We start from the raw sequence: 17,308 nt of genomic DNA, 5'->3' as shown, positions 1-17,308 counted from the left end.
ACATCAATACAAAACACTATGTATTCCAGGGTACACAAAATTGATAGAAGTGTAGATCCAGAAAGAAATGACACTACACATTTTAAAAACTCCAAAATTTATCAAATTTTGTTCATTTTTATATAGCCCAAAACACGAAGTATTTTGCCTTGAGATTTTGCATGACTATAGTATACACCATTGACCATCCCTACAGAATATTTTTCAGATTTTTTGAAACTTCAAACTATTATTTTTTATTTATTTTAAATTATCAAGCTCCATAAATCTCGGGAGACATATTATTTGTCTACACACCCTAGTGTTGGGTCATGGATATGCCACTCCTCCCCCGTCTCCCGGTAGCACATCTCATTGTTCCAAAATTAGTTTCGGCTACGTCTTATGATCTCCTTTCATGGAGTTGAAATTTTATGTTTATACATTAGTCATTCATGCATGCTTTTACACCTCACATATAGACATAAACTTTTTGCACACCATCTTACTAGGGCATACCTTTTAAATTAATAAGGCACCAATTATTGATTCAAGATTATTATGTAAACACCCCCATCATAAGATTTTTAATATAATTGATGATGTTGTTGTTGAAACAATGACATAATGTCCTACTTAGTCTCAATTCAATGTAAGTAAAGGGTGTATGACAACCTTATGATGAAGTTTGGGATACGCTAACATTATTTGACACAAATTTTTTATAAGTGCAGTTGCCTCGTTGGAGCATAACTTAATCATATGTAGACACGTCGTTGAGGAGAGGCTAAGTGAAGGATTTGAGCCAAGGACATCTTCCCAAAGTAATCACTTGTTGATCATGCTCAATGCTGGTCTAAGTCGTGCTTGACTTCTTGGATCCAATATTAGATTCCATGAACTCATCACTATCATCCTCCTCTTGATTTCATTCACGCGAGAATGAGCTGAATAGGTGACCAGGGGGCTATTCATGTCCAGTAGTTTTTTTACAAATGACCGAGTCAACTCTTGTAATGGTAGGTGGGAGAGTTTGTTAATGTAATCTTTGATTCATGGGTCGATGGTGAACTAGGGAGGGGTGTTGTCCATGGTCCGTTGTGGACTAGCCATATGTCTACCCTTCTCTTCTTATATCTTCCTTCTTACTTTGATTTGTTGATCATACTTAGATATGAAAGTGGGTCACCCTTATGGTACCCTCTACGCGCTTTAGTTCAAAAATGTGAACTAAATTTTCCAATGACATCATCATTTTGGAAAAAAGTAGTTTATTTTTAAATCTAAATAGCATAGATGGCACTTGCATCTCTAATAATTCTTGTTGCTTGGACTTTTTTTTTACTTGTATTGAAGTTGTCACTTGACACTTGGTTGCCTCAGAGGATTGGGTAGCACCCCTAGTATAAATATTTATTCCGACACAAATTTAGGCAATGGTCCAACTAAACTTGAGGTCGAAACAACATAACCATGATAATTTCTTACATTAAAAATGTAGAAATCTACATAAATCTATAACATAAGATGAGAAAACTACATCTAGCTCCTAAGCTACATGTGGTTCTCTATTTGCAAAACAATAAATCAAAATTATATTTTAAACAACAGAATTTTGTTGTACATATACATTACGAAGATTTCAATGAACGATGTAAATTTTTGTTAAAAATACATTGTATTTTGATCTACAGAATAACCACAAAAATAGCAGAAATAACTAGTGGAGCTCAGGTTTATGTGGACCTGTTTTTCAACAATAGAAAAATGCTACTCAGGAAAATTTGACTTTTTTTGCATGTACATATTATTCAAGAAAAAAAAAATGTACATGCTTGAATTCTTTTACTCAAAGCTGAAACTCCGAAATAGTTTTCTCCACGTTGTAAAAACATGCATTCCTACACCTGTTTCGCTCTAAGTAGGCACTAAAATTATTTTTAGTCGTCAAAATTTTCAGGCAGGTCACAAATGAAAATCTATTTTGACTGAAATTGACAGGACCGGCTAGACATAGATATGTGATTTTGAAGTATGTTTTTTTGTACGTACTTGTGGACTGCAAAATCGTATTGAAAAAAAATGTTGTATGTTTAGCTGTGCAAAAATCTAAAAAGGAATGTGGGACTAATAATATATAAACAAGTAAAATTTTGCTACAGGACATTGTTATTTTTTGGCGTTTACTAAAACACACGGCTCGATTATATCTTTGCCAGATACCATTATGATTTTGTGGCACATTTGGCAGAACACACCACCTGTCTAAAAAGGAAAAAATTTGCTCTTTGGCTGGGATGACCATGCTATGACTGATGTTGAAGAAAAAGTGCAAAACTTTCCGTTTTTTTTATAGGGGGTGTGTTCTGAAAAATGTGTCACAAAATTGTAATGGTACCTGCCAAAGAAATAATCGAATGATGTGTTTTAGGAAACAACTTAAAATAACTGTATTCTGTACTTCTTCTAATTCGTATAACTTGATTCTAATGTAAAAGTATCTAGACACATTTTAGTTGTAGTTGTAGATATGTCCATTTTCCGTGTAAACAAACATCTTCGTCAATAACTAAGACATTTGTTTTTCACCAGATTGTTTTGCTAGCAACGACTGCACGAGAGAGCGAGTAGCTGGGCCTTGTATCTTTCGGCCCATCAATAAGCGGGGGCTCGTATATCTTCCATATTCCTTTGGTTCTTCGCCGCTGGAGCAGTAGTGGGTCACACCTGTCTCCTCCAAACCCCACTCCGCTTCCATTTCGAGTCGGCCGCCGCCAAACCCGCTGTTTCCTCGCCGCGCGGCCTCCACCTCGACTGCGTGTGCTAGCCCGCCGCCACCCGCCACTACCCCGGCTCGCCTTCGGAGGAAGCGATGGTGGTCGTCGCCGCCGCCGCGGACGGCAAGGGGTCCGTCGCTCGTGCCCTTGGTTGCAGCCGCGAGCTTGGAAGACGGCTGCGCACACGAAAGAGCCGACCATGGATTTATTGCTTGCTTAATTCGCCCGCGCGGACGTAGCCTGAGCACATGAAAGAACTAATCACCATGATTGAGGCTGGTCATAGTGGGGAGTAACTTAGACTAGTAACATATGTCATGTTACTAGTTTAGGTTACTACCTTCATAGTGGTCATAGTGGGTAGTAACTTATATGTGGTGTCATGCATTGTATCATTTATCATGTTGTAGACTCATTTTGCTTTGGGGTGTGTGATATTATGGTAACATAGCTAGTTACCACCTCACTCTCTTTCTTCACTTATTGACATGCCATGTCACCAAAATGCTTTGAAATGTGTGATGTTACTAGCTATATTACTCCCACTATGAGCAGTCTGATTGCTTCCCCGCGCGGACGTATGTAGCCTGGGCACACTATGCACATCGCAAGAGGCTAGCTCTTGCCCAATTAAACATGAATACTAATCAATCGTTGTTGCTTGGCCGCCGCTGCTAGCTGCTGTTGCTAGCTCCGGCCGCGCGTTGCTGCTTGGCCGCGCTACTAGCTGATGTCGTGCCGCCTGCTGCGTCCATCCGCCGCGCGTTCCGTCTCCAGCCATGAGCTTGGTCAGTGTATAATTTTAACAAAGCAACCAGAAATCACCGGCTGGAGGTGGTTGTACGGACGGCGGCGCTGGAGGAGTGGTGAGAAATCCGTTCAGTTTTGGACCTGTAAACTGCTATTGGGTCTGTATTAGTAGGGATCGAGTGTTAAACTTTTCGGGCCCCTAAAAAAGTTTTTCGGGCCGGACAGCGAGTTCAGTCTCTGTTCTGCGATAGTTTCAACCGGAACCCGTAAATCGATCGGAAAAATACGGTTCGGCGTGATTTACGGGATCCGTTAGAGATGGTCTAAGAGCATCTCCAGTCGCGTCCCCCAAAGCGTCCCCCAAAGGGATTTGGGGCGCGCCGGACAAAAAAAGCGTTCCAGCCGCGTCCCCCAAAGCCCATTTTTGTCCGGCGCGCCCCGATACGGTGTCCGGCGCCCCGAGCCCGTCCCGTCCCACAGGGGACGCTCCGGGGACGGCGGACACAACGAAAAGCGAGGCGGGCTCCCACATGTCGGCGACTATTTGCATAAACCGTTGGTTCGCGCCTCTTTTCTCGTCGCTCCTTCCTTCCCGCGCCTCCCACCCCACCGCCGCCGCTGGATTTCCCGGCCGTTTGGGCGTCTGATCTGTGCTGCGAGTCAGCACCGTTGTCGCGGCTGGGGCTCCCGCCGGTCGTGCCGCCGCCGCCGCGTCGCCAGCGCCACTAGTAGGAAAACCATTATAGGTAGAAACAACAACTGTGGCGCAGCGTATTAACAATGCGCCACAAAACAATTTCTGTGGCGCACCATCCTCTATACGCCACAAAAATGGAGCAACTTCTATGGCGCACATTCAGCGCATGCGCCACAGAAAGAGGACATTCTGTGGCGCACTATGGCCGCTGCGCCACGTAGTTAGTGGGGCCCACGCGGGGTCCACCACGCACATGGGCGAAGGATATTCTGTGGCGCATGGGGCAATGTGCGCCACAGAAATTTAAACTTCTGTGGCGCACATTGCTCCATGCGCCACAGAATATCCAGCGGGGACCACCCCCCGGCTCACGCCACCAAGATTCTGTGGCACATATGCTGATATGCGCCACAGAAGTTCATGTTTCTGTGGCGCATATCAGCATATGCGCCACAGAATGTGCACAGTAGATCTGGCTTTTAGGGCAGCTTTTCCCCTCTTCTCTTCCACCCACCACCCTTTCCATTCTTGTCTCCTCCAACCAGCTCGTGTTGCTCCTCTCTCCCACTCCATTTTGGTCATACTTTCCTCCATTGTTGATAGCTCTAAGCCTATTTTGTGGGCATATTTGTGAGGGGAAGCCACTCCAACTTGTAGAGGGGTACTAAAAACCACAATTCTCTTTCCCTCCTCCTCCACTTTCCCTCTTGCATGGTCCATTGTTTTCTCTCCACCACCCCATCCTCTTGCTCCACCATGATTGGTAGATTTGTGAGAGGTTGAGTACTATTGGATGCATGTTTTGTATGTATGGATGTTTTGTAGGTGAAGATTATCGCGCTCCCGGACGGTTTGCGATGGCGAGACGATGATGTTTATACTTGTTGAGCTTTGTGTTGTGGTTGAATGTTTGCTTGCGAAGAAGCTTATTTGTGTTGTTGGTGTTGTTGGTTTGTGCCGGCGTGTGGTGCATGGATGTTTGCCGAAATGTTGATTCATTTCCATTTCGGCAAATTTTTGCACTAGCCATATGTCCTACTTTTAGGATAGGTCATGCCGAAATTTTCCGGCGATCATGCATGCATGTGTGTTTGTGCATGATGTGTGTGGTTCTAATTAACTCTCTTTTGCTCTATGTATGACGCGCAGTGAACCATGGTCGTCCATATGAGGGAAGGCCAAGTGGTTAGATACAAGGTGAACGCGAAGGCCGACATGGTTAGGAACAACATGACCCTGATAAGATGTCCGTGTCGAAAATGCGGACTCCGGCAGTGGATCGACCCTGATTCTGGACAACTGGAGGAACACCTGCTCAGGCGCGGTTTCATGCTCGGCTTCAATGAGGAGCCGGCAGCAAATGTTGGTCATGAAGAAGAGGACGACATCGGGCGAGAAGACGAAGAGTCTCCCGAACATGGTGTTCATCATGAGGCTGATGAAGGAGATGATGATGCCGGAGCAGATGGTGGTGGAGAAGCCGAGAGCACGCAGACGCCGCTAACGTCGGCCTTGCGGGACCCTCATGTTCAAGAGCTGCTCCTGAAGGACACGGGCAACGCCAAACCTGAAGCCAAGCTGGCACAAATGGAGGTAGACGGGATGACTCCATTGTATCCAGGGTGTCGGCCCGAGGATACACGCTTGAGTGTAACGCTCGAGTGTCTGGAGATGAAGGCGGAACACAAATGGACCGACAGCAGCTTCAGCGATAACATGAAATCCTGGCATGCTCGTCTTCCCAAGGACAACACATTGCCAAGAAGTATCGACGAGGCCAAGAAAATAGTTTGCCCACTCGACCTACCGCACGTAAAGTACCACGCATGCATCAATGATTGTGCACTTTTCCGGGATGAGTACAAGGACAGAACCACATGTCCAGTGTGCGGGCACGGACGGTACAAGAGAGGGAACAAGAAAGTTCCTCTGAAAGTTGTCTGGTACTTTCCTATCACTCCCCGTCTGCAGCGGTATTTCGTAGATCCTAAGGAAGCAAAGCTCATGCAATGGCACGCGGAAAGGGAGAAGCCCACATATGATCCGGAGAAGGGCAAGATCCTGACACACCCTGCAGACGCTAGCCAGTGGAATGCGTTGGACATTGAGTTCGCAGATGAGTTTGGGAGCGAACCGAGGAACGTTCGTTTGGGCATGAGCACCGACGGACTCAATCCCTTTGGAAACCAGAGTAGCACGCATAGCACCTGGCCCGTGTTTGTATGGCCATACAATCTCCCCCCCTGGCTGTGCACAAAGCAGCGGTACGTACACATGAGTATTCTTATTCAGGGGCCGAAACAACCGGGTGTGGACATGCATCTGTATCTCAATCTGTTGAAAGAGGAGTTAGCCACGCTGTGGGAGACGCCGGCCCGTACTTGGGACGCGTACAAAAGAGATTATTTCCCTCTCGTAGCCGCATTGCTAACGACAGTGCAGGACTATCCTGGTTACGCATATGTAGCGTGCCAAGTGAACCACGGATTCAACGCATGTGTCAAGTGCATGGATAAGACCCCGCATCTGCAGCTGCCGAAGGTGCCCGGGTCTTCTAAAACTGTGTTCCAAGGGACTCGAATGTGGCTTCGCTTCGATCACCCGTGGAGAAAACGCAAGGATCTGTTCAATGGCGAAGAGGAGTTCGAAAGAGCCCCACGACCGAGGAGCGGCGAAGAAATATCCGAGCTTTTGGAAAATTGGGAAGATTGCCCCGCGCCGGGAAAGAAGCGACCGAGAGAATCGCCGTTGCTAGGCGTATGGAAAGCGAGGTCCGTTTTCTGGGACCTGCCGTACTGGAAGGTCCTCCACACGCCCCATAGCCTCGATGTCATGCACATCACGAAAAACGTTACCGAGAGCCTACTTGGCACTCTGATGAACATGCCAGAGAGGACCAAGGATGGCCCGAAAGCAAGAACCGACCTGAAATTGCTTGGCCTCAAGAAAGAACTTCAGTACCCCACCGATAGTGATGATGATGAACAGACGGAAACGACTCAGGGTCGCCACAAAAGGGCTAAGATAAATGAGGTGGTGGTGCTTAAACCTGCCTGCTTCACTCTGAGCGATGAGGAGCTCGAGAGGTTTTTCGAGTGCCTCCTAGGAGTCAAAGTTCCTCACGGTTACTCTGGGAAAATAAGCAGATATCTGGACGTAGCGAAGAAGAGGTTTAGCGGGATGAAGTCTCATGACTGTCACGTCCTGATGACGCAGATACTTCCCATTGCGATGCGAGGGATAATGGACGACCACGTCCGCGAGACGCTGTTTGGCCTCTGCAACTTCTTCGACGTCATCTCTAGGAAGTCCATCGGCGTTAAGCAGCTCAACAGGCTACAAGAAGAGATCGTCGTGATACTATGCAAGCTCGAGATTTACTTCCCGCCCGCGTTCTTCGACATCATGGTGCATCTGCTTGTCCATGTAGTGGATGATATCATCCACCTCGGGCCGACATTCCTGCACAACATGATGCCATTCGAAAGGTTGAACGGTGTCATCAAAGGATTCATTCGCAACAGGGCCCGTCCAGATGGAAGCATAGCCAAGGGCTTTCTCACCTACGAGTGCATCTCCTTCGCGTAACTACCTAAGCACCGAGAACGAGGATGTCGGTCTGCCCACCAGGAAGCACGTCGGCAGGCTAGAAGGGTTTGGTCACCGCGAGGGCTACCGTGCAATGCATGTCGGCATCGCTGGTCGACGCGCCGACTTTGACAGGGCACACCGAGTCGCGCTACAACACATAGAATTGGTCAGCCCTTGGGTGGATAAGCACAAAAGCTTAATCGAGCAGGAGTTCATCGACCTAGGCCGGCCGAGGAAAACGGGAGACGTTACGAAAGAGCACAACTCCAGCTTCACGGGGTGGTTCAAGAAAAGGCTACTGGAAAGTCCCACACCGACGCCTTGTACTGAAGAGCAGAAACTCATATTCTCCCTGTCACAGGGACCCGGGCACAACGTAAGGACCTATCAGTCGTACGACATCAACGGCTATAGATTCTACACCGAGGAGAAGGACAAGAATAGCGAATATCAAAACTCAGGAGTAACTATGCTATCCTACACCGATGACAAGACTGATGTCAAGGAAAGATTCTACGGAAGGATCGAGGATATTTGGGAACTCGACTATGTTGGAGAGACGATGCCGATGTTCCGTGTGAGATGGGCCAAGAGCGTCGAAAAAGATGGACTGTATTTCACCACCATGGTTATACCCGATGCCAAATCGAAGACCCCCTCCGCGAAAAATGAGCCGTGGGTGCTCGCTAGCCAAGTTGACCAATGCTTCTTCATTACCGACCCGTCAAAGCCCAGCCGTGTGGTCGTGAGGAGGGGCAAGAGGAGCATCATCAGAATGGAAGAAGACGCCGACAAGCAAGACATCGACAAGAACGGCGATCCGAAGATCGAAGAGGAATTTGACAAGTACTTCGACAAGCCTACTACTTATTCGAAAGTAAGAAGGAAGACCACCCTACCGGCTAAAGGTTGCCCGTACACGAGAAGAAATCTCAAGGTGGCCGGGCTAAAGTATTCAACAACGGCCGCGATGAAGAAGGGCAAGAACATTGTCAAGAAACGCTAGCTAGCCACCAATCGGAACCGAGAAGTTCATTGTGCCTTTTTTTTTGTACTCTAATTCACACATATATGTACTTTGGCAAAAATCACATGTGTGTACATGTGTGTGTATGACACAAGCACCATGCATGTGTGTGATGTGGTTTTTTTGTTTACTCTAATGCAGACATATATGTTCTTTGGCAAAAACACAAGTGTGTATATGTGTGTGATGTGATTTTTTGAATTATCTATATTAGGGACATATAATGCAGGGGAGAAATAAATTTTATAAGGAAAATAACTTCTGTGGCGCACTGCATACCGATATGCGCCACAGAAGTTTCACACTTAGCCATATTATGGGAAGCCAAAGGCTCCTCCATAGTTCCGTCGAAAAAACTTCTGTGGCGAATATGGGGCTTCGTGCGCCACAGAAAGTTGAAATTCTGTGGCGCATATGGGGCTTGGTGCGCCACAGAATTTTAACACTTAGCCATATACCGCTTTCTCCTCGCGTCCCTGCTCACTTCTTCCCCAACACCGCCCAACCCTAGCTAGCGCTGTCGCCCAACCGCCCACTGCCCGCCGCCCGCCGCCCGCCGCCCGCGCCCGCCCGGAGGAGCAGTAGGAGCGCCGCCCGCCGCCCGCGCCCGCCCGGAGGAGCAGGAGGAGCGCCGCCCGCCGCCCGCGCCCGCCCGGAGGAGCAGGAGGAGCGCCGCCCGCTGCCCGCGCCGCACCGTCGCCTCGTCGACGACCACCACGCCCTCGCCTCGCCGACGACCACCGCGCCCTCGCCTTGCCCTACGCCCGCCCCTGGTGAGCTTCTCTCCCTCTCCCCTCTCTCCCCCTTCCCTCTCCCCCTCCACAAGCAGGTTTAATTTCTGGAAGAGATTACGGTTAGGTTTAATTTCTGGAAGAGATTACTTGCTAGCTGCTAGTATTGTTTGCTGATATATCTTGCTAGGGTTCTTCTCAAGTATTGTTTTCTACTATATGATGGTAAACAGGCAACTGGGAAGAGCTAATGCTCAGAATTAGGCAACTCATGCTAAACCATGAGAATACACTATCTGTTTGATTGAATGCCAGGGCTCCTGCCTCTTTCCTTTAACATGATAATGATGTATATAATCAATAGATGCACTGGTTTATTTACTGTAATACACTACATAGATTGGTATGAACTATTGAAGGCCTGTCACATTGTTTACGATTTGGCAGCAATAAAAGTATTCAGTGGCAAGCAGAAGCATCTGCACTACTGTTTTCATCAATTTATTTATTCCATTTTCATTTTGCATTGTTCACACATTAGAGATTACTTCTTGATGGTCAAAATGCTACTGCAGTTTTATAGCCTGCTGCTGTTTTATAGCATGTTTCCTAGCAGCTAGCAGTACTGGGACATAACATTTATAGCCTGTTGGTGTTGATGGCTGCTGTTGATGGCTGCTGGCTATTGCTTTCCTACTGCTGTTGCTGGTGCTGCATGTGTTGCTTGCCTGCTGCTGTTTGCTGGTGGCTATTGATGGCTGCTGGTTGTTGCTGGCTGCTGCTGTCGCCGCCGTCCTGTGAATTATGTGAATTGGTGCTGTGTATGGACATGGTGGTATGCATGGTGGCATTTTATTATGTGAATTGTTGCAGGGATTTCAAATGAGCTGCCCATTTCTCCCGAAACGTTGATTCACTTCCGTTTCGGTTGAGAAATGGGGCTCCTATGTCCAAAAATTAGCAAAGGTCATGCCGAATTTTCCGGCCGACAATTGTACTAATAGATTTCTTCCTCTTGTTTATAGAAAGTGCAAACATGTCGGCCAATGACAACGTGGCCGGCACTTCTAAGGCCGCCATGAGCCTCGAAGAGGAAGCTAGAGCGGCGAACGTCGCGTTCTGGGAAGTCGGCCCCTCCCATCGACAAGAGGAGGAGGAGGTGGACTTGGCGGCGGAGGAAGTCGGACCTGACCGACAGATGACTGAAGCCGGGGAGGAGGAGGAGTATGAACCCACCACCACCGACGGCGGCGACCACACGGGGGGTGACTCCACCGAGTGTGCCGACCACACGGATGATGACGGCAGCGGCAACCCGGCTGCTAAGAAGAAGAAGAAGCCGCGGAAGGATCGGAAGCCGACGGTGCTCGCCAACACCACCAGCGAGATCACATTGGTCTCCGAAAGTGGGCAGCCCTTGGAGCCTATGGATGTTGCCGCTGGGTACGGCATGCAACTCGGGTGCATTGTCCGGGAAAGCATGTCGATCAACACGGTGAACCTCCGAGGTGAAGGCAAGGAGAAATTGGTCGAGCTCTGCCTTCGGAAGCTTCACCGACGGTACACATTCCCAGCGCCATACAATACCTTGTCAACATCCAACCCGGTGAATAAATTGGCCATCACGAAGATGAGCAACGCCCTGAGCAGCTGGAAAAGCCGGGTGAAGGCTAAGATCGACAAAGGTGAAAGCTGGGAGACTATTAAGAAGGGTGAGCCGATGCTCGATGAAGCGGAGTTCACGATATTCAAGGCGCAGGTGGAAAGCGACGATGCCAAAGCATGGACAGAGTGGGGTAGGAAAATGCATGAGCTCAACTTAGGAGCACATCACCTTGGAAGCGGCGGTTATAGAGGAAAGATTCCCATTTGGGAAAAGGAGGACGAAGAGCTTGCACGTCTTTGGGAAACCGAACCCATGGTTGAAAATGACCAACTTGCGGGTGAGGTACTTTTTCCGGGCCCGCTTCACTCTGGACAGGAAGACCATGGAATTCGTTACCGAGGATAAAGAAGTGAAGAAGTTTGAGGAAAAGCTGGTAAGGGAATTTACCCGCGCGGTCCATTGCTGCACATATTACATATATGAGGTGAAGGCAATGCCCTAAATGTGTTCACCATATCCTTGTCTGCAGAACGAGCAGTTGGCGGTGGCCGATCGCCCCGAGGACGAATCATCATCCCAGGGCTCGACGGAGCCGTGGGACACGCCTTTCAACAGGGCGTTGAATTCCTACAAGAAGAGGCCATTGTCCGAGCCGCCGACGTCGGCTGGCCGTGTCTGCGGCTTTGGTACAAGCATGAAGTTTCGCGAGTACTACAAAGAGGACAACAAGAAGAGAAGGGAGAGGAGGAGCGATAAAGCCGAGGTGGAAGAGCTGAGGCAGAAGGTCTCCATGCTGGAGGCAAAACAGGCAACCTCGATGGATAAAGAAGAGGTAGACAAGCTGTTTGAGAAGAAGCTCCGCGATTTCCTACCCCCTCAGCTCATCGAGGGGATAGCTGCGTGGAATGCGGCCGGTCAGGTGTGGCAGATACAAGTGCCTAGCGCCGGGGGCAGCAACTCGACCTTCAACGTGTCGCCATCTCCGGATGTGGTTACCCCGCCGCCCACCATCGCCGCGGGGCAGCCGATGGAGTTGGATGAACCGGTGCCCCCTCCTGTCAAGGCTACCAAGGGGCAACCGGCGGCGGTGGTGCTTCATAATGCACCCGAGCCGCAGAAGATTGATCGGCCGGCCGCCCCTGTCTCGACATTAGCAGAGCTCAACGCCATCACCAAGGTAGTTAACTAATTAGTTATTCCATGCTATCTCCTTCATGCGTTTTGATACCCGGCGATCTAATTAATGATGCCCAACATTCTCAGGACACTCCATGCGTGCTCCTTCATTGTGCGCCCGGCGGCAAGTTGAAGGATGTTGCCACGGGCATGATCATACAACCGAAGAGCACCACGTTGCACACCGTGGCTATGGACGCTAACGTCCTGAAGGTCACTTTGGGTCGGGTGTTGCCGAGGTGCGAAGACATGGACCCCCCAATACAACCCGAGGGAGCCGACGAGCGCCTGACACTTGAGAACTGCCATGGCTATACCATGGTATGGCCAAAGACCCAGATCCGTCTTGGGGGTCGCTCCACCGGCGCCTCCTCGATCGCCCGACAGCCGATCGTCCGGCCGCCTCCTCGGAGGGCAGCTCCTCCCGTCCTCGCCGCCACAACAAGCCGCCACAAGAAACTGCTGGGAGCGTCTACACCTCAACCGCCACCGGCGGAGCCTAAAGGCAAGGCCGCTGCACCGCTATCGCCCATCCCACCACCCCAGGAAGATGACATCGATGATGATGGGATGGTCGACGTCGATGCCTACCTCAACACCGACACCGACATAGACGATTTGTACATGGCGGGCGTGGATGAAGAACCATTCCGCGCTCGCGACGAAGAAGCTGACCCACCCAAGGCAACCAAACAGCGCCTGGTGTTCCGCGGCTTCTCTGAAGAGACGCCTCCGGCCGCCGATACACAAGAGCCATCCACCGCAAACATCTTCAGCCCTAATACGCTAATCAAGAAGGTCAACGAGCAGTTTGAAGCGTCAGGGGCCGTTGCTCCGAAGAAGCCCCGTAAAAGACCTAGTAAGAACAAGGACAAGTCTGCGAGCCAGCCACCTCCGACGATCCGTTATCGGGACTCCATTGTACCTCCCAGCAAGGATGGCTTGACCAGAATGCATGAAGCTGGCAAACCAATAATGGGTCCGGAGCTGCGCCACCTCGCTTCCGGAGATATCTTTGCGTCTGCAGGACAGTGTCCTTCACCTAGAGAGTGTCCTTCTTAAGGACAAAGATCCAAATTACCCGGTCTTCACGGTCAGGGTGCCAACAGATGTGGGCTTTGTCACTGATGCCCCCGCGGATATATTCTTTATAGCGTACGAGGACATCTTCAAGCTATTCCACTCGAGAAGGCTGGACTATAACTTGGTCCGCCTATTCACGCTCAATCTGGCGATGAAGATCAAGAGAGAGAGTACCCCGGACGTCGCGATAGCGGATCCCTACTACATGCGTGAAAGCCGCTGGCCTTATCGGTGGTGCGGGTCCGGGCTTCGTTGTACCTACGAAGTGCTTCTTGGACAACAAGAGGAAGGACAACATCCTTTTGGTTTACTTTCCCGAGTAAGTACACATCCCGCTAGCCCTGTAATAAATTTCTTTTCAATTGCTCATTTCCAACATCGATCTTGTTCCAAATTTGTGTTGCGCAGAGACACGTACTGCGTACTCATCTCCATCGCCCCGAAGTATTCTCTTGCCACCTATTTCGACTCGGGAAGTGCGAAAAAGAAGAACTACAGCAGAATAAGGGGTGTGCTAGATGATGCTCTCGAGGGCTACTTCAAAAAGGGAGGCGCCTTCAAAGAAAAGGCGGTATGTTTCAGGATGATGGTAAACACAAGTTCAAGCACGTGTTCGAGTTCCCCCGTGTCAAGCAGCCTGAAAACAGCACTGGGAGGCCTTCTATGTCATGCATCACCTAAAAGGGTTTGTCCGGGATAGCCAGAACTTGTTGCTGCCATCTGCTCTCCGAGGATGGTCCGAAAAGTTGGCGCGGATCAATGATGATGACCTCAGAGAAGACTTCCATGCTACCCAGGTCAAGTTATCACATATCATCATTGAAGACGTCATCACAGGGGGAGGGCTCTTACACCAGGGTAGAGAGTTATGCAAGAGGGACATCGAACAACGCCTCAAAGCGCAGGGTGACAGGAGGACGTGGAATACGAAAGATCTGTACAAGTTGTTCCCGGAGCCCTGCGAGCCTTGACTTAGTGTGTGTGGATCATAAACTCTAAGTACTAGCTATCTTCATCGGTTAGTTTGTATATATTGATGGACGTCGTCTTGTGTGTGCGCCTCGCAAACTTATTGTTGACGTGTTCAACTTTACTATATGCTTTGCTCTAATATTTATGAACATATATATATATATGCGTGATGTACTAATATGATATACTAATATGCCTTGTCAATACAGATGCCGACGTACGTTGTGTACAAGGGTCGGGTTCCAGGTGTCTATGAGGAGTGGCAGGACTGTCTCGAACAGGTGCACAAGTTCAGCGGGAACAGCTACAAGGGATACGCGACTAGAGAGGAGGCGGTAGCACAGTGGAGGGCACACGTGGGGAAGAAGAAGAACCGGCTGAAGTTCTTGGTCCCCCTCTTACTCACCGCCACCGCGGTTGTACTATACTTTACTTTATTCTAGGTGGCCGGTGACGATGCATGTGTATGCGACGATGAACACATTTGTACTTGTGTAATAATTTGGATCTAAATGATGTAATGATGAAGATTTGTTCATTTGTGAGTATTTCTGTTATTTCTGGATTGTGCTATGTATTTCCTGTGTATTTCCTGTCAAATACCAGTATATACTGCAGAAATGGGAAAAATTCGAAAATCCAAAAATTAACATTCTGTGGCGCATGCAATGGTAGTGCGCCATAAAAACTTATAAATATTCTGTGGCGCACGAAAGCAGATGCGCCACAAAATCTGCAGCTAAATTCTGTGGCGCATGTTCGCAGGTGCGCCACAAAATTCTCAAAGATTCTGTGGCGCACTGGTGCGCATGCGCCACAGAATTCCAAACTTCTGTGGCGCACCAAGTGCTGCGCCACAGAATTGTAATACTAGTCGCGTGGCAACTGTGGCGACGGCCTCGTGCGCCACAGAAAGAGGAAATGGTGCGCCACAGTTAGCCCTTTTCCTAGTAGTGCGCCTCCCAGAACGCGCCGTCAAATCCGCCCCACCTCCGCGCACAGAAGGTGCTCGACGACTTGCCAGGTAGGCGCGATTGGTCGCTGTTTGTTGCGTCGTCTGCCTCGGCGCAATTTTAACCATTGATTTTGCTTTAGCCATGGACAGCGACGATGAGATGGTTGCCCTGCTGCTGGAGGACGAGCAAGCGTTCGACGACGACCTGCGGGAGCATTTGCTGATCATCGCGTCCCTCCAGGACATGCTTGACGCTGAGGCGGAGAAGAGGAAGAGGCCGCGCCGCGGAGGATCAAGGCCGGGAAGAAGGAAGTCGAAGCCCCGGCAGAGGATGGAGGGGCATGCCATGCTGCACAACGACTACTTCGCCGACGGGGCAACACATGCCGACAATTTTCGGCGCCGGTACAGGATGAGCAAGGGCCTGTTCATGAATATCCTCCACGGCGTTCGAGAGTTCGACCCCTACTTCAAGCTCAAGGTCGACGCTGTAGGCGTTCTCGGGTTCTCATCCATTCAGAAGTGCACCGCCGCCATGAGGATGCTTGCATACGGAGCACCTGCCGATACACAGGACGACTACCTTCGCATGAGTGAGTCTACTGCCATTGAGTGCATGTACAAGTTTTGCCGAGCTGTGGTGGGAAAGTTTGGCAAATACTACTTGAGAGGGCCAACTGAGGAAGAGACTGCAAGGATCATGGCACAAAATGCTGCCGAGGATTTCCGGAATGCTTGGAAGCATCGATTGCATGCACCGGGCATGGAAGAACTGCCCGTTTGCTTGGCAAGGTATATACAAAGGGCGTCATGGATATTGCAAAGTGTGGTGCTTGAAGTCGTGGCGATTATGACCTGTGGATTTGGCATTCTTTCTTTGGCATGGCGGGATCACACAATGACATCAACGTGTTGCAGCGGTCTCCGGTGTTCAGCAGACTAGTGGAAGGGCATGCTCCACCATGCAACTATGAGATCAATGGCCACCAATATACCAAAGGCTATTATCTAGCCGATGGTATATATCCAAAATGGGCCACTTTTGTCAAAACAATCTCGAATCCATCAGGTCTGAAGAATTCTCACTTTGCTACACGACAGGAGGCTTGCAGGAAGGATGTCGAGCGGGCATTTGGTGTGCTTCAAGCACAATTTGCCATTGTCCGGTACCCTGCTCTAAGCTGGTCTCACGACCAAATGTGGGAGGTGATGCAGGCTTGTGTGATCATGCACAACATGATCATCGAGGATGACCGCAAGAATCATGTTAGGTCACATGTTGGTCCCTATGAGTGTCAAGGCCCTCTCGCGGAGGTTGATCATGAGTTGCCTGCAGATTTTGCTGATTTTCTCGCCATGCACGCAGATATCCGTGACAGCAATGTGCATGAGCAACTTCAAGCTGATCTCGTTGAGCATTTGTGGAGGATCAAAGGAAATACCGTGGCACCTTGATGTATCATCTAGCCCTTTTTATTATATTTGATTACTTGTTTTATTGTTTGTTGTAATTTAATTTGAAAACAATCCTCGAAAACATTTTTTTTCATATGCTACATTTGATATAAATGGTTTATGTGTTAAAAAAATTATTTTAAATGTTTGGGGGACGCGGCTGGGGAGCGACGTCCCCCAAACGCGGCACGAACAAAACACGTCCCCCAAACGCTCAATCCGGCGCGGTTTGGGGGACGCTTTGTGGGACGCGACTGGAGATGCTCTAACACATTTGTTTTTCACCAGATTGCTTTGCTAGCCACGACTGCACGAGAGAGCGAGTAGCTGGGCCTTGTATCTTTCGGCCCATCACGTATATCTTCCATATTCCTTTGGTTCTTCGCCGCTGGAGCAGTAGTGGGTCACACCTGTCACCCTCACCCTTCTCCTCCAAACCCCACTCCGCTTCCATTTCGAGTCGGCCGCCGCCAAACCCGCTGTTTCCTCGCCGCGCGGCCTCCACCTCC

At 49.4% G+C, this 17,308-nt stretch overlaps 1 protein-coding gene across 1 annotated transcript; it reads left to right on the top strand.

The window, feature by feature from the left end:
- The first annotated feature begins 15,350 nt into the window (after positions 1-15,350).
- On the top strand, positions 15,351-17,126 carry LOC139839206 (uncharacterized). Its single transcript, XM_071829257.1, has 3 exons — positions 15,351-15,413; positions 15,485-16,047; positions 17,088-17,126. Exons 2-3 carry the CDS (start codon positions 15,487-15,489, stop codon positions 17,124-17,126), a joined length of 600 nt encoding a protein of 199 aa, XP_071685358.1. The 5' UTR covers positions 15,351-15,413; positions 15,485-15,486.
- Positions 17,127-17,308: the final 182 nt, after the last annotated feature.

Source organism: Lolium perenne, chromosome 4 (assembly GCF_019359855.2).
Source record: "Lolium perenne isolate Kyuss_39 chromosome 4, Kyuss_2.0, whole genome shotgun sequence".
In the NCBI taxonomy this organism is placed as follows: Eukaryota; Viridiplantae; Streptophyta; class Magnoliopsida; order Poales; family Poaceae; genus Lolium; species Lolium perenne.
This window is presented reverse-complemented; position numbering and strand designations above follow the sequence as displayed.